The sequence below is a fragment of the Hibiscus syriacus genome, unplaced genomic scaffold (genome assembly GCF_006381635.1).
Source record: "Hibiscus syriacus cultivar Baekdansim isolate YM2019G1 unplaced genomic scaffold, ASM638163v2 tig00112912_pilon, whole genome shotgun sequence".
In the NCBI taxonomy this organism is placed as follows: domain Eukaryota; kingdom Viridiplantae; phylum Streptophyta; class Magnoliopsida; order Malvales; family Malvaceae; genus Hibiscus; species Hibiscus syriacus.
In genome coordinates, this window is record NW_024063418.1 from 19,541 (window position 1) to 46,929 (window position 27,389).

The 27,389-nt window shown below is 33.0% G+C and overlaps 2 protein-coding genes and 1 pseudogene across 2 annotated transcripts; 1 reads left to right on the plus strand and 2 right to left on the minus strand.

Moving 5' to 3' along the window:
* Positions 1-4,028: 4,028 nt before the first annotated feature.
* Positions 4,029-5,100, minus strand: LOC120184481. Its single transcript, XM_039188935.1, has 3 exons — positions 4,500-5,100; positions 4,286-4,390; positions 4,029-4,192 (listed from the first exon to the last, which is right to left on the minus strand). Exons 1-3 carry the CDS (start codon positions 5,098-5,100, stop codon positions 4,029-4,031), a joined length of 870 nt encoding a protein of 289 aa, XP_039044866.1.
* A 9,537-nt stretch (positions 5,101-14,637) lies between these two features.
* On the plus strand, positions 14,638-16,908 carry LOC120184475 (annotated as a pseudogene).
* Positions 16,909-21,379: 4,471 nt separating this feature from the next.
* On the minus strand, positions 21,380-22,202 carry LOC120184472. The gene has a single exon (XM_039188933.1). It carries the CDS (start codon positions 22,064-22,066, stop codon positions 21,596-21,598), a length of 471 nt encoding a protein of 156 aa, XP_039044864.1. The 5' UTR covers positions 22,067-22,202; the 3' UTR covers positions 21,380-21,595.
* Between the last annotated feature and the right edge of the window lie 5,187 nt (positions 22,203-27,389).

The window sequence follows — 27,389 nt, forward strand, 5'->3', positions numbered from 1 at the left end:
AACCGGGATAGACTTGACTGCTAAATGAAATAAGTAACCTCAATGACTGAGAATTAAGCAAGTGATTTGGATAAGTCTGGAAACTCTGATGAGTTTACATAGTGTATCATTCATATGGGTTATGAACCATAAATCAAGTACGTCAGCATTTTCTGATATCGTGAAGCGTGGAAATGAAATAAATACCATTTGAAGATCTATTCAGCGATGATTCTGAAGATGATCCATGGACAAGAATTTTTGGTATTAAAGAGTAAATACCCTGGAAGGTTAATGAATTGACCAGTCGACAAGTATCAGTTCTGGGAGTTGTACGATAATCCGATCTATCGACATAGATTGTAATGTTCTGAATATTTATCTCTTTCTTATCAGCTCAAATCATATTCTGAATAACTGATGATTTCTTCAGTTAATGAACTTTTTCAATAGTGATTCTAACTTCTGGTATTCTATCAATATACTGAAGATCTGTGTTTCTCTTCCCAATAAGAATATCAGTATCTCTAAATAATATCTGGAAACTCTAGTGTGTTCCCTAATCACATGAATGTTTTACCTGATTTCTGACCTGAATTCTGATCTGATACCTGACCTGGATTCTGTTCTAATACTTGACCTGAATTCTGTTATGATATATGAACTGAATTATGTTTTGATTTTTGATATATATATTTACTAACGGAAAATGTTTTATTTGGGGGGTAATGTTGAAGGAAGTATACCTGGAGGCTCCTCGGCTTTGTGCTCAGGGCCTTACTTACTGGCTCCTCGGCTTTGTGCTCAGGGCCTTACTGGACTTGACGGTGGGTGTATGGTTCTGGGGAACCTACATATTTTGGACTTGACGGATGGGGGTTGTTCATATTTTTAAAACATGTTACATAAACCGATTTTACTGAAATATTTTATTGTATCTTTTCACTGGTTTTACGGGAACACACTAGATAACCTATTCTGATCTCCTGAACCTAGACATCCAAAATATTTCCATCTGAACTGAATACTATCTGTTACTACCTGAAATATCAATGGGACCTCAGCTCAGCCTAAAAATATGTAGATATATGAACCAATAAAGAAATATATGTTTATCTATATATGCACATTCTTCAGCATTATCTGGTAGTTCTGTATTACTGAGCTTTCCGAAGCTCACTCTATTACTCACCATTTCATGTTAAAAGAATTGTACCAGTGCAGTTATCGACTTCAGTAAGGGAGTTCCTCCGGTGTTGTTTGCAGAGTATTAATCATGTTTATTTTACATTTTCTTTAATAAGTTTTAAATTTTCTGATATTTTTACAATGGGTCTCTCCGGTGGCCCTAATGTGACACTCCAGATCGGATCGGGTTACCCGCATCGGTCTGAGGGGGTTACATTCTATTTTTTTTATTTTCTTGTAATTATTCCATGCAGATGCACTTTATCGCTCAGATTTCTTTCCTGGTCTTGGCTGGATGCTTACTAGGTCTGTATGGAATGAGCTATCACCAAAGTGGCCAAAAGCATATCCTTCTTGGTTAAATATATTGTTTTTTTTTATAGGAATTGTAGGCCTCATTAAAAACCCCCTTCTTGATTAAGGAACTTATTATGAGTTCCTTCATCAGAGGAAGGAGGAAAAGAGTGCCTTAAACTTCATTAATGATAATACCTAAGATTACAACAAGAAGAAGCCCCTTACAACAATTTGAAAAAACCCAAAATAAAATACCCCTAAGATACACTGAAATTAGCCAATGGCAGATTTAGCCAACCCATCAGCCTCAATATTGGCTGCCCTAGCAACCCACTAATACACCCTCAACTTATTTTAGCTTAATAGTTATGTTCCTTACAAGACTGACAAAAATCTGAGGGCAGAAAGTTCCATTCTTAACCCAATCCACTGCCAATTTGCAGTCTGATTCTAACAATAAACGACCATTAATACCTCCTTTCACTGAATCAAAGAAAATTAGGCCCTTCTGAATAGCCCTTAGCTCCATCATAATAGGTGGACCTGGACCCGTGGCCTCCTTAAAAGATCCTAGAATAAGACCTTCCTCATCTTAGAATACCCGCAACTCCACTGCTGTTCCAATCCGAATTTGTAGCAGCATCCACATTCAATTTTACAAAGCCCTTAGGAGGGGGGACCAAGGAACTGTAGTAACCATCGATTTGTTGAGAGGGAAGCATGAATCCCCAAGAGACGGGTCCCCGATTAGAGAATCCATTGAAATAACAGAATCTGCAAACTTAGCTGAGAACCAAGATGCAAGTCGTACTCTTGCTAAGAAAAATAGATTAAGATGGTCAAACTTCCCTCTATCAAAAACAATATCATTTCTTACTTTCCAAGCAGTCCAAATAACAACGGCAGGAATAACTTCCAAATGGCAGACCTAGGATTAATATCTTCCCAAGCTTGAGAAACTTCTGCGCATTTGTATGAAAAACCACAAAAGACTCCAATACTGCACAAATTTGTTCCAAAGTGACCACACAACTGAACACGAGAAAAATAAGTGAGAAGAAGATTCAACCTCCAATTACATAAAGGACAAGAAGGATCTGTTATACCCGTAACCCATCTCTTAACCAGTTCAGACCTCACTGGCAGTTTTTGAAGAACTACCTGCCACATGAATACCTCAACTCTTGGTGGCACCAGACCTTTCCACACAAATTTCTTCCAAACATATTCCTCCTTCTGAGCCAAAGAACAAGTCTTCACACATGAATTAGCAGAATAGACACCAATTCCGTTTCCTTTCCAAATCAGACCATCGATTGCCTCTTTAGACAGATAAAAATTAGAAATGATAGCCATCAGGTTAGCCCACTGTTCAAATCCCAATCGGCTAAGCTTCTCCTCAACTGAATATTCCAGATCCATCCCAAAGAGCTGAACTCGCCAAATTCAATCAGTTTTCCAAGCTGGTTTGTAGAGATTGCGAACAACCTGGGAAAAGAAACCTTAAGAGGGCAGTCCATTGCCCATTTGTCCTGCCAAAACTGAGTAAATTGACCATTCCCAACTTCTAGTCTGAACATGCTGCGAAAATAGCAACCAAAATAGTCTTCTTTGAAATAAGAATTCACCACCGAGCTCCAAATCCAAGAAGCTTGAGCTGGGATTTTGCGATTGAACAATAAAGAAAAATGATCAATATTGTTTTTTGAACAGATCATTCTCCTCCAAACAGCATCCTTGTCATTTGCAAATCTCCAAGACCATTTCCCCAATAGTGCTCTGTTCATATTGCTAATATTTAACACTCCTAAACCACCAGCCTCCTTTGGCTTACACACGTTAAGCCAACTAACCCAATGAATCTTATTTTTCTCCGCTCCACCTCCCATAAGAACTTAGACATGATTGAGTTGAGTTTAGAAGTTACGGATGATGGAATTTTGAATATAGACAAGTAGTAAGTAGGAAGAGAACAGAGAACCGATTAATCAAACTAGTCTCCCTGCCAAGGAAAGGGTGGCAGCTTTCCAACCTGCTAGTTTGTTGTTAAATTTTGAAACAACTGGATCCCAAAGAGCGGTTGAATTCCGTGTTGCACCAAGAGGCAAACCTAGATAATCAGAAGGAAATTTCCCCACTGCACAGCCAATAGACGACGCCCACTCCTCCACCTCCTCTGTAGCCGTATTAACACCAAATAACTTGCTTTTCTTAAGATTCAACTGCAGACCAGACATAACTTCAAACACTCTTAAGACCTTTTTAACATTTGAAATTTCCATTTTCGAAGCCCCACAGAAAATAATTAGGTCGTCTGCAAATTGCAGATGAGATAAGTTGAAAGCAGTCTCATTCCTCCCAATATGCAGACCAGAAAACAATCCATCAGAGACAGCCTTTAAAAGCAAAACATTTAGGAGTTCCCCAACTAAGTTAAAAAGCAAGGGCGAAAGAGAACAGCCCTGGCGGAGACCCCTTGCCATAGGAAATTCCTGAGAAGGTACCCCATTTATCAATACTGAAATAGAAGCAGTAGTAACACACTGTTTATCCAACTTCTCCATTTAGAACCGAACCCATTTTCTCCATAACCTTAAAAGAATAGACCCAATCCACAGTGTCGTAAGCCCTTCTAAAATCCACTTTAAACCACATCCTTTAAGTCCCTTTTTCCTCCAGAAATCAATCCCCTCATTGGCTATAAGAGAACAATCCAGAATTTGACGACCTGGAATGAAAGCAAACTGCATAGGGCTTATTACATCGGAAATGCAATTCCTTAATCTCCTCGAAAGACATTTTGAGAGGATCTTGTACAAACCTCCTACAAGGCTTATAGGTATATAGTCATCTAATCCACCAATATTGGCCACCTTGGGGATAAGAGTAATGAAAGTATGATTTACTCCATGTTCCCAATCTTTCCCTAAATAAAAGTTATGAAAAATTTCAGAATATCAACCTTAAGAACAACCCAAAATTTCTTGAAGAAGCCCTATTAAAACCATCCGGGCCGGGAGCTTTGTTGCTATCACACGATTGTAGAGTCTCCCATATTTCTTCCTCCGTGAATTCTTTTTCCAGAATATTACTTTGCTCCACTGAAATTTTTGAAAAATTCATCTTCATATCTTCTACTTCCAAAGTAGAACTAGAGTTGAAAATTCCAAAAAAATGGTCTTTGACACAAGCTTTGATGACAGATGGATCTTGGGTTATCCCTCCATTGACATTCAAAGCATACATGGAATTCCTCTTTCTCCTAATCAACGCACAAGTATGAAAAAATCTTGTATTGCGGTCCCCTTCTTCCACCCATCTAGCTCTCGATTTTTGAAACCATATCTGTTCTTCAATCTTATACAACCTCCATAATTCTGATCTCATATTGTTCAAATCTGATCCTCTGTCCCAACCATATGTACCTTGCCTCTGCTGCAGGTTTACCTCTTCCAAATGAATCCTCTTTTCTAAATCTGTAATCTCTACAGAAGGAAAATGGTCTCTCTTCCCCACCCATTGTTTGATCGACAGTTTAGTAGATTTCAGGATAGATAGAATTCCTGCTTTCCTCTGATCAGACTTGCATTCTTTAACAGTAGACTCTACTAAGTTCTGGAAGCCGTCTTCTTCCATCAAATAATTAAAGAACAGATATAACAATGGGTAGGATAGGAGTTAATTTTTTGAATACCATTTTAGCCATTTACCATAAGTTTGGAGAGAAACTTGGAGAGAATTCAAAATTTGGAAACTCATGTTTAATACCACTTCAAAAGTTTTGGTGGATAGGAGTTAATTTTTTGAATACCATTTTAGCCATTTACCATCAATTGCATATAGTCTTTGCCACAAAGTTGTAACTTCTTTTTCACCTGAACATTTACAAGTTATGAGACATATCTACGATTTTTCGTACTGTCGGAATGACCTTTCTGCTAATCCTCATTTGTTGTACCCTACAAGCATGTAGATACGATAAGCATACATGCACTTTTAACTGACACAAGATAGGGGGTTTGGAGGGGGAGGCCTTGATTTAAATAACATTGTTGTTCTACTTCTGTTGTTGCGGTACAAATAAACTGCTAAAAATTCACATATCTAAGATTTATTATTTCCATTCTTCCCAATTCTCTAAAACTTAATTGCTTTGATGTTGAATAATCTGGTAAAGAAGACAAAAAGAACACAAGAATTTTAATGAGGTTCTGCAATGTGCTTACGTCCTCGGTGCCTTAGGCGGCGCTAGAATTTTTATTCAATTCAATGTCTCATAGGTTTAGGTTACATCTCCTTTTATAATAAATAAACCTTGGTACATATTTACAAAAATAACCATGTACCATACCGCGGGGTCGCAGCCCCCGCACCTCCAACCCACATAATTGTAACCCCCACTACGAGACTTTCTCGGTATATTTATGAGTCATACCTAACAAATCTCACCTTAGCGAATATCTTTCCCCTTAGGAAACATTCAATGTGGGTTAGGTTACCTTCTTTAACAACTCGTAACACTCAACAAGTCCAAGCAATGCATGAACTTGTCTGCCGTAACTGTCATGGTGAACATATTAGCGGCATTCTCATCAGTATGTACCTTCTGAAACAAAATCTCTCCAGATGCAACCAAATCTCTCTGATCTTGTGAAACCTTACATCAATATGCTTAGTTCTAGCACGATATACCTGATTCTTAACCAAGTGAATAGTACTTTGATTGTCATAAAGCAACTGAGCTCCACCTTGCTGAACAACCAACTCCTTCACTAAACCAGTAAGCCATAAAACTTCTTTTGCAGCTTCAGCCACTGCCATGTATTCAGCTTCAGTTGTAGATAATGCCACAACAGATTGAATAGTAGACTTCCAACAAATAGGCCCTTCATCAAGGGTAAAGACATACCCTGTCGTAGATCTTCTATTATCCAAGTCACCCACATAGTCTGAATACACATATCCTACAACAAGAGGATTATCCCCTGACTACCAAAAATAATTTCATGTCCCACAGTACCCTTTAAGTACCTAAAGATCTACTTGACTGCTTCCCAATGTTGCTTATCAGGTTTAGACATGTACTTACAAACTTGACTAACAGAATGAGCTAAATCAGGGCGAGTACATACCATTGCATACATCAAGCAGCCAACAATATTAGAATACGAAAATTTTTCCATATCTTCAGCTTTCTTATCTGTGTGATGGCACTGTTCTGATGAGAGCTTAAAGTGATTCGCCAATGGAGTGCTTACTGATTTTGCGCTACTCATCGCAAACCTTTCTAGCATTTTCTCAACATAACTCCGTTGAGATAGCCACAGTTTCCTTGAGTCTCTGTCCCTGCAAATTTTCATTCCAAGAATTTTCTTTTCAGCACCTAAATCTTTCAAATCAAATTCCTGACTCAATAAAGTTTTTAAACCGATAACATCATCCATGTACTTCGTATCAATTAACATATCATCAACATACAATAACAAAAAAATAAAAGAACCATCATCAAGGCTCTTAACATAGACACAACAATCATACTCACATCGTTTGTAGCCAATCTTGATCATATAGGAGTCAAACCATTTGTACCAATGTCTCAGAGACTGTTTCAACCCGTACAAAGATTTCTTCAATCTGCAAACTAAATGCTCGTTTCCAGGTTGAGTGAAACCTTCAATCTGCTTCATGTAGATATGCTCCTCTAAATCGCCATGCAAAAAAGTAGTTTTAACATCCATCTTTTCTAAATGCAAATCCCAACTAGCCACCAATGCAAGTACTACTCGGATTGAAGTATGCCTGACCACAGGAGAAAAAAATTCATCATAATCAACTCCTTTCTGCTGTGAAAAACCCTTTGCTACCAAACGAGCCTTGAACTTCTCCCCCTCTTTTTCTGTTACTGCTAGTTTCTTCTTATACACCCATTTACAACCAATCGGCTTCTTACCCTCAGAAAGGCGAACTAACTCCCATGTGCGATTGTGATTCAAAGACTCCATCTTCTCAACCATGGCAGCCATCCACTTGTCGTTTTCCTGACTAGTAACAACATCATGAGAAGTAATTGGATCATCACTGCTAATAGAAAGTGCAAAAGATACCAAGTCTTCAAAACCCAATCTGTTCAGAGGTTTTTTATTTGTCCGTCTCACCCTGTCTCTGGCGATACTATAATCATGCAAATCATCCGTAGCAGAACCACCAGAAGTCGGTTGAGAAATTTATGTTTTCTCAACTGGAAACTGCTCGAAATCCACCACTTTCGTATATTTCTTCTGCTGCAACATGTTTTATTCATCAAAAACAACATCTCTACTTATCACAATTTTCTTCGCAACTGGATCCCAGAACTTAAATCCTGTGAGACCTTTCTTGTAACCCAAAAAAATGCACTCCTTCGATTTTGCATCAAGTTTGGATCTCTCATCAGCAGGTACATACACATAATAAGGACAACCAAAAATCTGTAAGTGATCAAAAGTGTTTCGTGATCTATTGATAAGATAACACGCCATGTTAACTGCCTTAGCCCAGAAGTGTTTGGGAAGCCCCGCATTCAACCGCAAACATCTGGCTCTTTCATTCAACGAACTATTCATCCATTCCGCAACACCATTCTGTTGTGGTGTCTTGCGCACTGTAAAATGCCTCTTAATCCCATGCTCCTTACAGAAGTTTAGAAACTATGAATATGTGTACTCCGTACCATTGTCATACTGCAAACACTTGATTTTTCGTCCTGTTTGGTTTTCTACCTCAGCTTTCCACAGCTTGAATTTCTCAAAAACGTCAGACTTCTGTTTCAAAAAATACACCCAAACTTTCTATGAAAAATCGTCAATAAAAGTAACATAATACCTAGATCCACCCAAAGACGATGTCGTAGAAGGCCCACATACATCAGAATGCACATAATCAAGAATCCCTTCAGTTGTGTGCTTCCCAGTCTTGAAACAAACTTTATATTGTTTACCAAGAACACAATACTTGCAAAAATTGAGCTTATAGCTTTTAACACCATGCAACAGTTTTTTTATGTAATTCAGTCATACCACATTCACTAAGATGAGCAAGACACATATGCCAGAGTTTGGTAGTATCATCACAGGACTCAACAGAATGAACTCCACCTACAACGGTACTCCCTAACAATCTGTAAATATTCCCTGCAATCATCTTTCCTTTCATAATAATCAAAGCTCCTTTAACAATCCGAATGGTTTCCCTATCCTCATCAGCCTTAGGGATAAAACCATTCTTGTGCAAAGTGCCCTAAGAAATCAAATTCTTCTTCAAATCTGGGATATGTCGAACACCACACAACGTCTGAACAGAACTATCATACATATTAATTCTGACATCACCAATACCAACAATATTGCAACATCGATCATCGCCCAAATAAACAGAACCAGAATTAAGCGACCTGTATGTCGAAAACTATTCCCTATTTGGCGTGATGTGATAAGAACATCCAGAATCAAGAATCCAAGCATCCGTCAATTGAGTCGTTGAAATAGAGAGCATATCACCCTCACTGCAATCAGAATTGTCATCCTCGACCACATTCAGATATTTGGATGAGTCATCACGCTTCTCATCAGTTTGCTTTTTCAACTTCGGACAGTCTCACTTCATATGTCCCACCTCCTTGTACTTGTAACAGTGAATTGTCTTTTTATTCCTAGATTTGGATCTGAAATTCCACTTCCCAAACACTGTCTTCTCTAGCTTTTCCATCCACGGTCTCGATTACCCTGGACATATAAGCTGTCAGCTTGAGAGCTTTCCCCTCCATTCTACTTCCGCTGGTTGTGAGCCAACAAGGCTTCAGTAATCTCTTCAACTATGATAGTCTCTTTCTCATATGTAAGAGTAGTCACCATGTGTTCGTAATAGGGAGACAACGAACACAACATAATCATCGCTTTGTCTTCATCCTCAATTTTCACATCAAGCCGAGCCAAATCAGAAACGATTTGATTGAAGACATTCACGTGTTGCGCCAAATCATGATCATCCTGCATCTTCTGCCCATACAACCGCTGCTTTAGATATAGTTTAGTCATTAAGGATTTGGACATAAACTGACTTTCCAACTTCTTCCAAATTTCATCTGGAGACGACAGATGCATGACGTGATACATGACCTCGTTCGCCAAACATAATTATATGGTTCCTGCCGCTCGCTGCTACAATTCTTTCTAATCTTCCTCCTCTATCGATGCCGGTTTTGTAGGTCGTAAAGCCTTCAGGATCCCTTGCTGCGCCAACAGATCCTTCACCCTTGTTTGCCATAATCCGATGTTACCCTGACCATCAAATTTTGCAACTTCAAAATTGGCTCCTGACATCTGATACCAATTGTTGAATAATCGGGTAAAGAAAACATAAAGAACACAAGAATTTTAACGAGGTTCAGCAATGTGCTTACGTCCTCGGTGCCTTAGGCGGCGCTAGAACTTTTATTCAATTCAATATCTCATAGGTTTAAGTTACATCTCCTTTTATAATAAATAAACCCTGGTACATATTTACAAAAATAACCTTATATCATACCGCAAGGCCGCAGCCCCGCACCCCCAACCCACATGATCGTAACCCTCGCTACGAGACTTTCTCGGTATATTTATGAGTCATACCTAACATTCGATATCTAGGACGGTGTTCCAAGGACATCATATAAAGGAGTAGTGGTTTTCAGATATCACCCACCAAAACGTGTGTTTCTTGTCGGTCCCGACTCTCTACAGCAGCTTGGGATTGAAAATGCTTGAAATTAAAAGGTTAGTGACCATGTCTGGTTTATAATGTTTCCTTATATTTTATAATGGCGGCAGTCATTGAATTCGGTATAATGCAATTGTACGAGGAATAGTGACAAATACCGAGTTTGGGCATGTTTTGGTTTTTGTTTGTAATGATCTTTGGTATTGTAATGTATGATCAATGTCCTGTTCTGAAGTATTTCCAAATGTTGGAGAGGGCAACTAGGTTCTGGCTGAAGAAATATTTATTGTCTAAGTTTTCTCCGTTACGAAATTTGACACGATTGCATCTGCAGTTGTGCCGGCGTTCAACTCATACATATGGTAGGCACAGGAAAATCTTTTATTTTTTAGGTTATTTGATATGTTATGATGATTTCATCTTACATCCTTCCATGTAGAAATATAATATATCTGAAAAGGTTATTTTCTGGTGAAGCCTTTAATTTTAATCAAATAGTATATGTTTGATACATTCAATTTTTGGGAGAGAACGAGAAAGTTTCATTTGGTATCCTTGAACCTTGGCTTTTTAGGTGTTGACATGACAAATCATATTATATACCTGGATCATACAAGTTGTAATCTTATTTTTTTTAATATTTTATTTTCTTTGAATAGATCAATAATAAAAAAATGTTTTATCATCAGTGTATTTTTCTTTTATTAATCTAGGGTGATTACAAGTGAGTATCTATTTTAAAGACTTTCAATTATTTGACAATGATGTATTTAATTACCTGAGACCTCCAAGGATATAATTAGATAATTTAGTTACTTGATTCGTACTTATCATCAATATATTTACTTGATTCGTACTTATTATCAGTATATTTATGTTATATTATTTAGTTACCATTTTGATTATTTGATTCTTTTTGTATGATGGATTTAATTAGATAATTTAGTTTTTCTTTTTAAAAGTATTCAAATAAAATCATTAAGAAATAGTTTTTCACAAATGGATATTATTCGTTTTAAATAGATTTGTTTATTTTATTATCACATTTTTTGTGATATTCTATACTTTTAAAAGAAAATATAAATCTAAAAAAATAAAAATAAAAAGCAAATTCATCCACATGAGAGACAACAAAGAGGAGCAGAGGTTGTTGAATATCAACACTTTTGTGATAGGACACGTCAGCGTGGTTCAATAAACTATTGACCTGTGATGTTTTATTATTTCTTGTTCCTTGGTATTTTATGTTTCTTTTCATTTTGGGAGTTTGATAATGAGAGCAACACATGGTTGTAGTTTCGTGGTCTGTCTCTGAGATTTTTGTACTGCTGTTGTAGAGTGGGTAAATATAAAATGGAAAGGCACGACAGTTTTCCAAGTATTTTACGAGTTAATCCAGGTTGGCCCTTTGAGCCTTGAAGGATTTCTTTGGCTGCTCTTTATTGGGTAAAGGGAAATATGTCTTGGCTATTTTGGACTTGAAGACCCTCGACTATCAAGCAGCATTGCTATATTCGGTATGGGTTGATCCGAGAATTGATTAGAGTTTTAACGAAAGCTAGTGACATGATATTTTTTTGTTATGCGTTAAATAAGATTCTTCAATGTTCATGATATGATGGCATGCATGGAAATTCGGAGAGACCATAAACTTATATTGGTGATGCTCGTGGAGAAAAGCAAAAAGGAACGACGGAGAAGATGACTTTTATGGTAAACAGAAAAAAGAGACTATTTTACAGTGAATCGGATAAAATTTCTTTTATTGATTACAAATTTAATTAAATCTAATTCATTTATTAATTTTACATAATGTAAGTAAATCCCATATATATATATATATATATCATATTGTGCAAAATAAATATAAGATCGCTATATAAGTTTAAAATTTATATATATATATTAAGTTGCTTGTGATTTTTTTTTTTTGAATGATCTCTACCTAAAGAAGGAAAAGGAGAATTTTGCTCTTAATTCGTATTGAATCCACAACCTAGAAAAGATGAAAAATGTCAACTAAAAGCTTTTAACCTCTTATTTTAGAGATTAATTTTTAGACTTACAACGTTATACTTCAGGTCATCCAAAATAACTGCATTACAAATAGAATATATCAAAATTTGAGTACTAAGTTGTTTATTTCAAACAAGATGACCAAAATTCAAACACACACACACATATATATATATATATATATATACCAAGATGTTTATTTCATCCATTTCAGGTATTTCCTTCTTTCTCTCTCCTTCTATCATCTCATTTGTTTCCTTTCTGTTTTTCTCCCTTTTCTCTATTCTTACTCCAATCTATCTCTCCTTTCTTTTTATCTTCAATTATTGATCTCTCTTTGATTTTGGCCTGGACTTTGTTCTTCTTAATTCATTATGGATTAATTTCTTTTACAGATGCATGTTTTTACATGATGTTAACCTTGTATCCTGGTACATACATGCTTATATACAGATAGCAAGATGGTGAATGTTTATTTTCCTAGGAAATTAGTGAAAACTAAACATTTTTTCCTCTTTATCTGATGTGGGATTCTTTTGATGTATAAATTTATGGGGTTTCTACATGTAATCATGTGATGTTTCAAGTTTTACAATTGTGATCATAAACGAAATCCCCTGCTCTTGGGGGATGTCCTCAGCGCCGAGGAACATGTACGAGGGTGATGTGCGACTTGTTCAGATCATGGGCTGAGAAAAAAGAAATATTTTTTAAGTATCGACGATCAGTACCAGTGAATAGAATGGGATTCTTCCATTCACTATCTAAAAAAGAGATCTACCATATCCTTCTATTGTGTATGAAATTTATGGTTTCCGTTGGCGCAAATCCAATCTTGGGATTTAAGATGATTGGTAGCAAATGTTTGTCCATTAAGCGGGGAAAATCCTATTTAAAAAGAAAAAGATTATGCTTCGACTCTTGCAAAGAACGGACTAACAGGGTCAGCTACCCAATTAATCCTCAAATTACATACCGTTACTGTATAAGATAGATCTCGTTGTGAAAGATCTATTACTGGAATATTTATGAGTAGAGTTGAAGAGTGTGAACTGTACAAGTTACCAATTAAATAAATAAATGGGCTCCGGTGTATAGAGAGGGTCTCACTGTTTAAGAAGTAACCATAGAAATGATGAAACCCACTATTTATTTATCCATTTCTATTTACTCCTTTATTTTAGTTAATATGCTTTTTTTATAACTAGTATCAATACAATTTCTTATTTCAAGGCGAAATGCCTAGAAAAAAGGAAAAATCGTGGTGGAGACGGTTATATTAACAAAAGCCATTGGAATTTTTATTTTATACATTGAAATAATACGTTTTGTTATTAATAGACTAGAAAAGAATAATTGAAAGAAAGAATTAGTTATTTATCAAAATTTCTTTTATTCAATGATCAGAATTAAATGGGATCTATAATTAGGAGACGTCGAACAAAAATTAGTTTATTTGCATCAAGCTTTCAAGAGGCTCATTGAAGACATACTCGAACTATTACTCAACAAAGAATAAGAGCTTTGGTTTCGGCTCGTAGGGATAGAGATAGGAAAAAAAGAGATTTTCGTCGTTTGTGGATTACTCGAATAAATGCAATAATTTGTGGAATGGGGTATCCTATAGTTATACTAGATTAATACACAATCTGTACAAGAAACATTTGCTTTTGAATCGTAAAATACTTGCACAAATAGTTATCTTAAATAGGAATTGTTTTTATATGATTTCCAACGAGATTATAAAATAAGGATGTCGGAAGGAATCCAACGAAATGCTTTAAATCAAATAGGGTTTCCTCGAGAATGAACACGGGGAAGATAGAGTAGAAATTAATATGATAAAAATTATGATTCTGATAAAGCCATCAAAACAAGATGAGCGAAGACGCTCAATAAAAAAAATATTTTTTCTTCCCCAACCGGATTCTATTCTTTTATTTATTTTTGATTTATTTTTTCTTATGACAATTTTGATTATCAGATTTTTTTTGAATAAAGCATCAGTCTATGTTTGATACTTTTGAATGAATTGAAGGGGTAAGCCTATTTATTTCTGGTTCTAAGAGTAGTAGTTCTAGCGGTCGACTCGTTTCTTTCAAATTGTTTCTCATTATTAAGAAAGGGTAACGAAGATAAAATACGAGCTTGTTTTATATGGCTCTTCGAGAATGTATCACTTTGGGAATTCCAACAATTTTTTAATCGATACAAATTGTGATCCCGATCTCGTAGATATTTCGATTCCAGCAAATGATGACACTATAGCTTCAATTCGATTAATTCTTAACAAATTAGTAGTTGCAACTTGTGAGGGTCGTTATAGCTATATACAAAATCCTTGATTAATAATAAATTAATAATAAGATAAATTAAAAGTTCACCTTCTTCCTCCATCTCTTTCAAGTTCATATTGATTGTTTCATGGGCAACGCATGTCGTGGGGGCGGGCACATTCATCAGAGCTTCTATCAGCCTGAAGAACGTTCTTCAAAGCAACTTACTCCCCAAGAAATCCACAAAGAACCCACTGAAGATGCCCATTTGGCTGCCATTTACCCTCCAAGAAAGATGACAGCATAGATCGTGGTACTGATCACCAGGCTTGTAATGTTCTTGGTCATAAGACGCCGAGCATCCGTGACCTATACACGATCGGTCGCAAGCTAGGACAGGGACAGATCGGGACTACTTACTTATGCACCGAGATTTCGACAGGTATCCAGTATGCATGTAAGTCTATTTGCAAAAGAAAGTTGATTTCCAAGGAGGATGTTAGGAGGGAGATTCAGATAATACATCATTTGGCTGGTCACGAGAATATCGTGAAGATCAAAAGTGCATATGAGGATAGTTTATGTGCATATTGTGATGGAGCTTTGCTTTGGAGGCGAATTGTTCGATCGTATCATCCAAAGAGAGCATTACACCGAGAGGAAGGCGGCTGCATTGACAAAGATTATAGTCGGGTTTGTTGAAGCTTGCCATTCACTCGGGGTTATGCATCGAGATTGAAAACCTGAGAACGATGATGATTTTTCACTCAAAACCATTGATTTTGGACTCTCAGTGTTCTTTAAACCAGGTATGCAATTAGTTGTGAGTTTTCTTGTAGCGCAGTTAATCCACCACTTATTCCTAGCATCTAAAACTCAATGCATACTACTTTAATGAGCATATGTTGTAAAAAGATCACAGTAGATGGTTACAGGGAAGAACATATTCTTATAATCGAAGGGCCGAAAAAAATCTAATTTCTTTCTTTAACGAATGAATTATGTGCTGGTATAGCTGTTTAGATGCATCATCATTTTGAAATTCAAGTTGTTTAACATGATGTGTGGCTTGCATTCTCCAGGCCAAGTTTTTACCGATGTAGTCGGAAGTCCGTATTACGTCGCCCCGAAAGTACTCCTCAAGCATTACGGACCAGAAGCAGATGTATGGACTGCAGGAGTTATATTATATACTGCTAAGTGGTGTCCCACCATTTTGGGCTGGTAATCCCAATGTTTCATTTTCTTTGGTTCTGCATCATAATGAACTTAAAAGCAATTCTATGTGTAATATACTTACAACTATCCTCTGTTTTTTTAGAAACACAAGAATATTTGATGCTGTGTTAAAAGGAGATATCGACTTCGAGTCAGACCCATGGCCTGTAATATCTGATAGTGCAAAGGACTTAATCCGGAAGATGTCATGCTCTCGACCTTCGGAACGTCTAACTGCTCATGAAGTAGTATGTATGTCATACATTTACCTTTCTATTATTATCTGGTTCAAATTTATGAATGTTCTCTTCTTTAACCAATCTCAGCTAAATTGTGTAGGCCATCCCTGGATATGTGAAAATGCCCCGGACAAGGCACCCGATCCTGCCGTACTTTCTCGTCTCAAGAAATTCTCAGCAATGAATAAGCTAAAAAAGATGGCTTTAAGGGTAAGATCCTTAACTTGTGTTTATGTTTGGTCTTAAGAACATGAAGTTTATGTTGGTAATCTGCACGTTTTGTACTATCAGGTAATTGCTGAAAGTCTATCTGAGGAGGAGATTGCTGGTTTGAGAGAAATGTTTATGGCTATGGATACCGATAACAGCGGCGCAATCACATTCGAATAACTCAAAGCCGGTTTACAAAGATATGGCTCTACCTTGAAGGATACTGAAATTCAGGAACATATGAATGCAGTTAAGTTCATTCTGATGCACATTCAACAACTGTTTATTATATTACTTTGAATGCAAGCAATGTCAATAGAGCTATTATTTCATTTGTTCTCAGCCTGATGCTGACAACAATGGGAGCATTGACTACGAGGAATTCATGGATGCAACAGTTCACCTTAATAAACTAGAGCGCGAAGAACATCTCCTCGAGGCTTTCAAGTACTTTGATAAGGACAACAGCTGCTATATTACGGTCAATGAACTTCAGCAAGCCTGCGCCGAGCATTACATCACGGATGTTTTGATTGATGATATAATAAGAGAAGTTGATCAATATAATGTAAGCCATCTTAGCTCTTTGTTTTCTTGTTGTTTAAGGATCCTAAACTTGTTTATTTCAGGATGGAATAATCGATTACGTTGAATTTGTTGCGATGATGCAAAAAGGCAATTCCGGAATTGGAAGGCGGACCATGCAGAACAGTCTAAATATGAGAATGAGAGATACAATTGGTACCCTATAATTTCCATCTTTGCGCATGTGTATATGAACTGAATATTTGTAGCGATAAATGTAAAATGACTTAGAGTTACCTTTGAACAAATATTGCTTTGTACTGACTTCATATTAATCAAATATATATATACTATTTTCTGTTCCAGATTCTATTACAGATAAACAGTATATTTTCGGTTGAATACTTGTTTGATGATATTTGTATAAAGGGACCGGACGGAGAATTTTATGTCGGGAACAAACTTCTAAAATTTTAGAAAGTGATTAACTTATAAAATTATAAAAAGAGCTCAAATAAATCTTTAATAGAAAATACATAGACAAATCTAAAATATATAGTAATTTTAAATTTTCAGGAGAGGCGACTGCCCCCACCTGCCTCCTTCAGTCCATTTGTGTCTATATACTCGATCTTTTGTTGTAAGATCCTATACTTAGAACCTAAGGTGGATGCATGATTTTATGTTAAAGGGGCGTACTTCTAAAATGTTAAGAAATGACGAACTTATAAAATTCAATGAGGGCGAAAATAGATTTTTAATATAAAAAGTATAAATTTTTTAAAATATATAGGTAATTTTAAATTTTCAGGGGTGACTACCCCACCCGTCCCTCTTGATCCATCCCTACTTCAAACAATATTACATGCAATTGTGTTGCATTAAATAACCGAACTAACATCTAATTATCTAACTAAATAACCGAACTAAAAAATGAGTACGCTTCTTCTTCAAAGTGAAGGATTAGACCCGGTTATTCTAGATTCACTCTTGTCACACTCTAGATTTTAGTGGATGAGTCTCACAGCAGAGATTTTCTATATACACAAGGTTTCGAACTCGAGACCTGCTTAAACGATATCAAACTGTTTACCACTTAAACCAACTCCGTTGATAATATGAACACTAAATGATTTCTAAGTCTGATTTTGGTGAGTGAGTCTCCCAGCAAAAATTTCATACATGTATAAGGCCTCGAATTCGAGACTTGCTTAAGCGATATCAATTTCTTACTACTTGAACCAACTTCGTTGCTGATATCAAACTGCATTAAAAAATAATTTCATAATTAATGAAATGTGATATATTATATTTAAAAATAAATAGATTAATTATTTTTAAAACAATTTCTACCTAAATTTTTCACCCATCCATCACCGACGGCTATTGAGTGATTTCTGCCGTCGATTAATATTTTGCCAAATTCGTCGGTGATATGAGCACTGAATGTGATGTTCATATAAGTTATAGTCAACACATTATTTATAATGCTCGTTGTATCCTTATAAGTTAGGGTAAAGTACACAAATAGTTATAGTCTATAAGATATTACTTTGTTGAGTTTATTGACTATTAAAACTTATAAAATTATCCTCCAATTATAAGAAATTATTTTGTTGAGTCTCTCGACTATTAAAAATTACAAAATAGTTATCTGGCTATTCATTATGTTCCAAACTCGTTCTTTTTCGTTAAAAAATTAATAGTCGTCTGAGCTGGACGTTAACATGCTTACTAAGATATAATAGTCATTTGTAATTATGAGATCAGATTTTATCATATATCAGTCAGCATGTTAACGTCACTTAGATTGTCGTTAAATTTTTAACAAAAAAGGACGATTTTGGAACATAATGAATGGTCGGGTGACCATTTTATAACTTTTAATAGTTGATGGACTCATAAAAGTAATTTCCTATAGTTGGGAGATCATTTATTAATTTTTATTAGTTAAAAGATTTAATAAAACAGTATCTTATATAGTCTGAGGACCATTTATATACTTTACTCTGTAAGTTATTACTGTATAATAAAATAAACAATTAAAAAATCCAAAGTTAACCACCGGCACTATTTCTACAGAATTGAAGCCTTAATGTATTAAGGTTTAAGACACAAATTCTCTTTAAATTTTGATAACTTTTGTTCGATTGCTTCTGATTTTTCTATTAAGTCATATAAATTATACTTTTATTTTTCATTTATTCGAATTAAGGGTGAGTATTTTATGGAGTCAAGTGCAAAATATTGAGTTAGTCGAGTTTACGTGTATTATTTTATCATTCAATTTTAAATGCAATTATTTATAATTACGGTACTAATTAATTCTTATTTAAAAATTATCTCTAATCATATATGATATACACATATATTTCTTCATATTCTTTTTAGCATGTGTAAGTCAGATTTCTAATGTTATTTAATAAACCAAATGTCTTCTAAAATTATATAATATTTATAATATTATTTTTTAAAGAATGTATTTTTTAGGGCAATTGATGTAAGTATAAATGAGTCAAGGAAATGGGGAGGAAAAATTGTAAAGAGTTGCAATTACAAGGTCAAATTGAATAAAATGTAAAGTTGAAGGTCTAAATTGAAAAATAAGAAATTTGTTGCCACAGTGATAAATTGGAGTTATATAGGTATTCTACAATAAAAGATGAGCAATGGTTAAAATTTAGTCAAAATAGACTTAAAATAAAATATGAATGAAGAAACAGAAAAATCATGCAAAGTTAAAGAATTAATTTGTCAAAAAAATTATTGCCAAAAAGAAGAATTATGTCTATGTAAGTATTTTACTGTAGTTGATGTGTATGTGATTCAAATTTAATAAAAAATCGGCTTAAAACAAAAATAAAATTGAGAAACAAAGAAATTATGGGCCAAATCTTAAAACAACCAATTACTTAGTTAAAGACTAAAATAAACCGAATTTGAAATTCGAACAAAAATATTGAGTAAATTTTCATAACTCGAACAATTTAAATAACTAAACTCAAATAATTTAAAATTAGAAAATAACTTTTAAGAAATCAAATCTAATTTTATTCACCCGATATAGCAATATTTGTAAGTAGGAGTGTTCAAATGATTAATTTTCTTACTGATCGAACTGAATTAGTCAAAAAATCTAATTAATCTAACCAAAAGAATTTAAAATTTATTAATCAAACTGAATAAAGTTAAGTTAGTTCATTCAGTTTTTAGATTAATCGATTTTTTGAAACTTTTTTAGTTAGACTAATTTGGATTTAATATCGATATTTTTATTTGAATTAAACTAATGAGTCTAGTGTGATTAATAAATAGTTGGATCTTGATTTTTAATAGGTTTAAGTTAAAAAAATATATAATATATTCAATATTCAATATTTTCAATTAATTAACTGATAATCAAACTTTAAAAAAATTAACTGTTAATCGATCTAACATTTAATTATCTTACCAATTAACCAAACTAAATTTTGATTTGATAGATTAATTCAATTAAAATTGAACAATAAACACCCATATTTATTGGTAAATTACAAGTTTAGTACTTAAATTATTATTTTTTGGTTCGTTTTAGTACCTAAATTTTTATTTTTTCATATTATACCTAATATTTAATTTTTATTTTATTTTAATACATCGCCATTAAAAACTTAATAGGCACTATATTTTTTTATGGGTACTAAAAGCATAATTTAGCTTCTTTTTTTGTCACCCTCCCAATTCCCAAGGCTTCGTACTGATTAATCCAATCGATTAATGTCTCATACATAACTTGAGTAGGTGCATCTCCTGACAGAAATTTTCTGTATACAAAAGAATTCAAACTCGAGACTTACATAAACGATATCAAGCTACTTATCACTTAAATCAACTGTCGATAATAAACGCCTCTATTTGTAAGAGAAAATCTGGGCACCAACACATTTTCTTTTATAAATTTAAAATAAATACAGTATAATATTTCAACTATATTTAATAATAAACACTCGTATTTTTACGTATACGACACATGGTTGCTGAAATTGAATCCAGGTCATCAGTGTTGGGTGAAAACAGGGAAGTCTTTAAATATTGGGAAACCTCATCTATGCTGGCACTTCAATGGAATTGCACATATTATCTCTGTCACCGACGTCTTTTTTGAATATTATATTCAATATTAATATCACAATTCTAAAATATGCCATATCATTTATATATAAATATATATATTAAATACTTTTTTAATAATTTATATAATATGCATATTATATTTTCTACTCATAATTAAAAGTTAAATAATCGACAATTAATTAGTTTAATAGAATAAAACACTAGATTTTTTAAGTAAGATTATATATTTTAATTTTGACATTTATCAATAGAATAAACTAGGTTGGGAGAATAGTCTTCACCTATATAATACACTATAAATTAGTGGATTAATAGGTCGGATATTATAAAAAAAATTAAATAATAATCGAATGTAGGCTCACACAAAATCACTAAATCTATGTGAATTCATACTTTTCCATTGCATTTTTCCATGGGACAAGAAATATATCTTGTATATAGAGCAATTTATATCTCAATATTATATTGCATTAATAAATAAAAGGAATACAACATTTATAAAAAAATTAAAACATTGAAGCTGCCAAAATTTATATAAATGAAAAAATATGATACATTTATAAAAGGAATACAAACTAATTCTTTTTCACCGATCATCATTTGGATTATGATAACAAAGGAAAATCTGAAAACCCAAGAAAGAACAGAACAAGATACACAAGATAAAGCAACAAAAAAGAATATAGAATATAGAATTCTGCAGTTTCTCTGATGTGATGATCTGAATCATGAAGCAACGAATTGATAATCAATTCCCATTTAGACATTTCTTCGAACACCTCCAACTCAAGCATTCCAAGATCAACCATAGATTTTCTTTTCTTTACCGAAATTCTTGGAATAGGCTAAAGAATCATACCTGCAAGTCTGTGGGAGGCCAACCTTGTCAGATCCCATGAGTTTCTTGATCTCAGATCTCATCTTGTAGAAAACATGCATCCAGCTGCCTTTGTTGTGGCAACCCAGAACTCTAGTTTCTTCTTCGTTCATTTCAAGGTCTTGAGCGAACATGGGTTTCCTGGAAAGAACCCAAGACCATCCCCAGTCCCACCATTTCCTGATGGAGGTACCAGCATAGTCTCCCATGGAAAAGGACTTGGATCTGGGGAACGACCATGACGACGCTGATGGTGAAAAGGTGGGAGGGTGTAGCTTAAGAGACACAGAGGAAAGCCTCCTTCGTAACGCCGGCAATGGCGGCTGCTCTTTTGATTGGGTTTGAGAGACAGGGAAGGCTTGGCTTCTTTGAAAGTTGTGCATGATGGAGCTCATTGCCGACTCTCTAACAAGAAACAAAAAACCCAATGGGGGGAATGGTTGATAATGGCGTTCTTGCTGTGAGAAACAAGAAAAGAAAAAGAGGTAGATAGGTGGAACGTAGTGTTCACATGGCCTATCACTTGACTTTTTTTTTAAAGCTGAAGTTTGAATTCAGAAATCACTATTGCGTAAACTACATGTTTAGTATCTAAAGTATTACTTTATTCCTTTTTGGTATCAAAACTTTATTTTTTAAACAATCATACCTAAAGTTTAATTTATGTTTTATTTTGGTACATAACCATTAAAAATTTAACAGAACTGCTGATGTAGATTTTCTTTTCATTTTTTTCAGGCTTAATACACTTTTTAGTGTCCAAACTATACTTCAAAATACGATTTGATGCCTAAAGATTTTTCGTTAAAAATAGATGTCTAATTTTTTCAATGTTACAATTTTAGGTGTATTTCAAGGTTTTTCGACGATTTTGATGGCTACAATCATTCCTACGTTGCACGATCATCACCGTTGAAGGACGACACGAAGGGTGTTTGATTTTTTTTATTTTTTCATTTTTAAAAAAATGTTTCATTATTAAAAAAAAATAATAAAACATATAACGGTATGTACTTAAAAATGTAAATGAGAAAATATTAAGCATATATTTTTAACAAAAAATTCTTTAGATACGAAATCATATCTTGAGGTATAGTTTAAGTACTAAAAAAAAGTCTTTTTCAATTATGACATCGGTAACATGTCAACATCACAGTTTTTTAACATAAGGATATCAAATTGAAACCTTAATTAAATATTAGATGTAATTCTAAAAAAATATAAAATTTAAATATCAAAATAAAATAAAAGTAATAATTTAGGTATTAAATATACCGTGTACCCATCACTGTTTCCTTTTTCGGATTTAATGGGATGCCCTATGTTGGGAAGTTTTAGGTGTTGATTAATCATTAATCATGGAAGATCCAATGTCTCACTCATTTAATATACAATACGGTTAAAATTATGTATAATGTTTTGGATTTTTTTATAGATTTAAAATTTAGCCTTTTAAACAAGTTTAAATTACTACAGAAAGAAATTAAATATAATGTACGACATCGTAATAGTGTACAAAGTAAGTACAATGCCAACCATAATATAGTGTACAACAGCTTAATAATGTCTTTCCATCTTTTTTATTCTTCAACTTTAATAATATCTTTCCATACTAATAGGTTTTATCTCAATATTTTTATATAACCTTTTTCTTTCTTTTTAATTTTTATTTAATCGATGACGACATCAATTAATGTTAATTGTTGGTCGTCAATAATTATTAATTTTGTTGTTTTTATATTATATCCTTTATTTTTATTTTCTTTTTCTTAAGTTTTTTGTTATTTTAAATAAAAATATATCATAGTTACACGTATTTTTATGTTATTTTGTCACACATTTTCTTTATTCTCGTGACACTCTTATGACTTTTGATACGTTTTATGCATACATTTGCAGTCATTTTTGTGCTAGCACAAAGACTCACAATATTTGTTTTCTGATTGATTTGTCGGTGGTTACATATAATCATATCCCCTTTTGGTAAAAGATTGTTTACTGATATAATCAGAATTGTGTAGCAAAATAGTCTGTCAGATAGTTTGGTTCACTCACCCTCATTTATCACTTCGTAAAACTTTTCGTTCGACGGAGACAACGAGTTTTTATGAAGATTACTGAATTTTTTGACATTGATTGTCATTCTCAAAATTTTTTTTATTTTTCTTCATATCTTTAAATTTAATATTTTTATTCTTGTAAAAGGTTTTTTTAACTATTGAGAATCTTCGTAAAAAAATATGGGGAAAGCTTTTATAAAACGGTATAAATTTCCAAAGTATGGAAGTTTGCAATACAACTTAAAAATAAAAAACAATAAGCTTGAGTTCAAAGAAATATATATATTAAAAATACTGTAAAAAATTAATTTATTTAGAACTAGGTAAAGTTTAGTTTTCTACTTCATTTATTTAGAACTAGGTAAAACTTTAATTTTCTACTTATTAATATGAATTTATTATTTTAATATTAAAGTTATCATTATCAATCATTATCTTGAGATGAAATGTTAAGTTATATAGATAGTAATTAAAATTTAATATTTAATATTTTGAATGAAATAAATAAAATTTAAAAATTTTACTTTTATGATATTTAATTTAAATTAATTTTTTGATAAATTATATATCAATTATTATATAAAAATATTAAATTTATTATAAAATGAAGTTTCAATTTTGTTTTATAAAAAAATGCCAATAATAATATCAAACGAGATCGGGGTGGATTTTAGGTGCTAGAGATGTCGGTTGTAGTGTCTTCCTTCATCTTTGTTTAATCATTACTCACGTAATTTTTATTTTCTTTCGCTTTCCTAGTTTAATTAAAATAAAGTATATAAATCAATTAAAAAAAGTATATAAATATAATTCATATTAAGGTAAACTACACATTTAGTATTTGAACTATAACTTTTGTTTCCTTTTAGTCACTCAACTATTTTTTATTTCAAAATCATACTTAGGCATTATGTTTTGGTTTCATTTTGATCACCATTAAAAAATTAACGATGATGCTGATGTGTCACGATAAGATAATGTCATGTCACCATTGATTTTTTTAAAAAGTGTCACGTAAGCAGTTTTGTTAATTTTTAGGTAAATCATACACATTTAGTATCTAAACAATTACATGTATTCCGTTTTGGTACACATATTTACTTTTTTTTCAAAATCATACTAACGTTTAATTTAAATTTCATTTTGGTACCTACCGTTAAGAACTTAACAGAACTACTGATGCGGCATTTTATTTTATTTTCAATGATGTGTGACATTACCTTATGGTATCTCAGCAGTTCTGTTTAGTTTTTAATGACGAGATACCAAAATGAAACTTAAACTAAACATCAGGTATAATTTTGAAAAATATAAAGTTTGGGTACCGAAATAGAATAGTAATAATTTAGGTATTAAACATGTAGTTTTCCATCAATTTTTTAACTATGGATGACAAAAATGAAACCAAAACGTAACGTTGGATATAATTTTGGAAAAAATAATTAAATGATCAAAATGGAATAAAAAGTTATAGTTAGGATACTAAAAAGCTTTTTTTTTGTGGTTAAAAGTTTAGGTTAGGGGTGGCTCCTCAATCCAGGGTCAGGACATACCTAAGACTCAATTGAGATTTACATATGAATTTACAGATTGCTCACCAAGAGTGACGGTTGTATGATTCAAACTTAACCTTACAAGCTCAAATTCTTGAATACTAGGCTAAAAAGTATAGTTTACCCTTCATATTATATATGGACTATTATATATTTTATCTATTTTTTAAATATTTAATTATATAATATTTATATTAAACTGATTAAGTCAATTAATAATTATATAAATTCATCTTTAAAAGGATTACCATATTAAGGGGAAAACTCTTTTAATCGACATTAATTAAAGGTTTAAATGCACCATTGTCCCTAAAGTATGACATTTATATCGAGTTATCCCTTAAACTATTTTTTTGGATATTTTACTCCTGAAATTTAAATCGTTACCTTATTTGTCCCAAATCATTAATTCGGTGAAAAAGACGAGGATAAATTATAGGGTAAAGTACATATTTAGTACCTAAACTATCAATTTTAATATGTTTTAATACCTAAAATTTTATTTTTTTTTCAAAATCATACCTAAAATTTAGTGTTTGTTTCATTTAGTACCTTACTGTTAAGTTTTTAAAAAAAATGAAAGTCTAGGTACCAAAACACGTTTAGTACCTAAATCATACTTTAGTTTTGGATTTTTTTTTAATTTAGGTACTAAAACATATCAAAACTGATAGTTTAGGTACTAAACACGTTAATTTTTTTAACTATGGGGTATTAAAATGAAACGAAAAGTAAATTTTAGATATGATTTTAAAAAAAATTAAAAGTTTATCTAGTAAAACAGATCAAAATTGATAATTTATTTACTAAATGCATAATTTACCTTAAATTATATCTTTAATTACCCAACTATTCTCAGTATTCGATTTTAATCGCCTAATTAATTCTTTGTCGCCTAATTAATTTTTTTTCAAAATCATCACTAAATTTGAGCATTAAACAAATTCATTTAACCATCTCTTCTTCTGCTAACTATGGCTCGCTCTCGACGTTAGCTTCTTTTTCCCCTCTCTTATAAACAATGATGAAGCTCCTATCCTCAACCTCCCCTCGCGTCCACTGCCTCACAACAGCAACTCACAACCTCCAAATCAAACAGGAGCCCAATTCGGTCTTTTATGCGTTGGGTCGACTTATCATGTTGGCTTAGAGGAGCTCTAAGAATTCACTCTTCAGGCCTTGCTTCTGTTTTGATTCAAGTTGTAACATCGCAAAACACATGCTAGTGACTAAAATGGAAGTTTTTGAAATATGGTGAGTAATTTAGGAAAAATAGAAAAGTTTATGGATTTAAAGTGAAATATTTGGGTATATGATTAAATAGTAAAGATGGAAAGAATGAAGGGTAGTATGGTCTTTTCGTTTTAATGGATATTTCTCTCCTTTATTAAGAGATAAGCACGTGAGTTGGGAGAGTTATCTGGAAGTTTATTATTCTTGTCTTTTTCTTCTTCCCGTTGGTTCCATTTCAAGGTGAGTTAGTGATAATTGTTTATTTCTTAAATTTTTAAGTTGGGTTTTGTTCTTTGGGTGTTATATAAGCTTAAGAAAGCTTATATAAGATCAAAACAACAAGAAGAGGGAATTAGAAAGGAAATTGTAAAAAAGGTGAAGAAATGAATTGTTAGTATGAAGATGTTTTTGAAGTTCTAATTATGAATTTGACTTGTCATAAGAATGATTAAGAAGTCTAAAGTATTATAAATGAGTTTAGAACACATTGAAATTTTGGTAAAATTCTTAATTTCAAGAGTTAAAGTGAGATATTGAAGATGATGAAGTGTTATAGTGCTAATAGATAGTTTAAGTATGTATAGTTGAATTTATAAGCCTGAATAGAGTTAAATATGTAGAGTTTGGGTAAAGTGTTGGTGAATTTCGGGTTATAAAGCATATTCTGGGTTAGTAGTATCAGTACTTGTAGAGTGAGTACCGATACTGCAAGGCACTTAATACTAAAAATATTCGTAGGGTATCGATACTGTATGAACAATATTGTTGAGTTAATCGATTGATGGAATCGGCCAAGAGGGGGGTGAATTGGCAATTAAAAATTTGGTGGAAGCTTTTGCAGAAAATTGAAAGTAATTGCACAGTGATTTAGA

What these genes read in the sequence shown, in the direction of transcription:
- LOC120184472 (XM_039188933.1), bottom strand. Translation starts at nt 22,066, where the DNA reads ATGAGCTCCATCATGCACAACTTTCAAAGAAGCCAAGCCTTCCCTGTC.
- LOC120184481 (XM_039188935.1), bottom strand. Translation starts at nt 5,100, where the DNA reads ATGGAAGAAGACGGCTTCCAGAACTTAGTAGAGTCTACTGTTAAAGAA. An exon ending in ATGGGAGACTCTACAATCGT is followed by an intron (nt 4,391 to 4,499) that starts GTGATAGCAACA and finishes ACTTTTATTTAG; the next exon opens with GGAAAGATTGGGAACATGGA. An exon ending in ACCTATAAGCCTTGTAGGAG is followed by an intron (nt 4,193 to 4,285) that starts GTTTGTACAAGA and finishes CTTTCATTCCAG; the next exon opens with GTCGTCAAATTCTGGATTGT.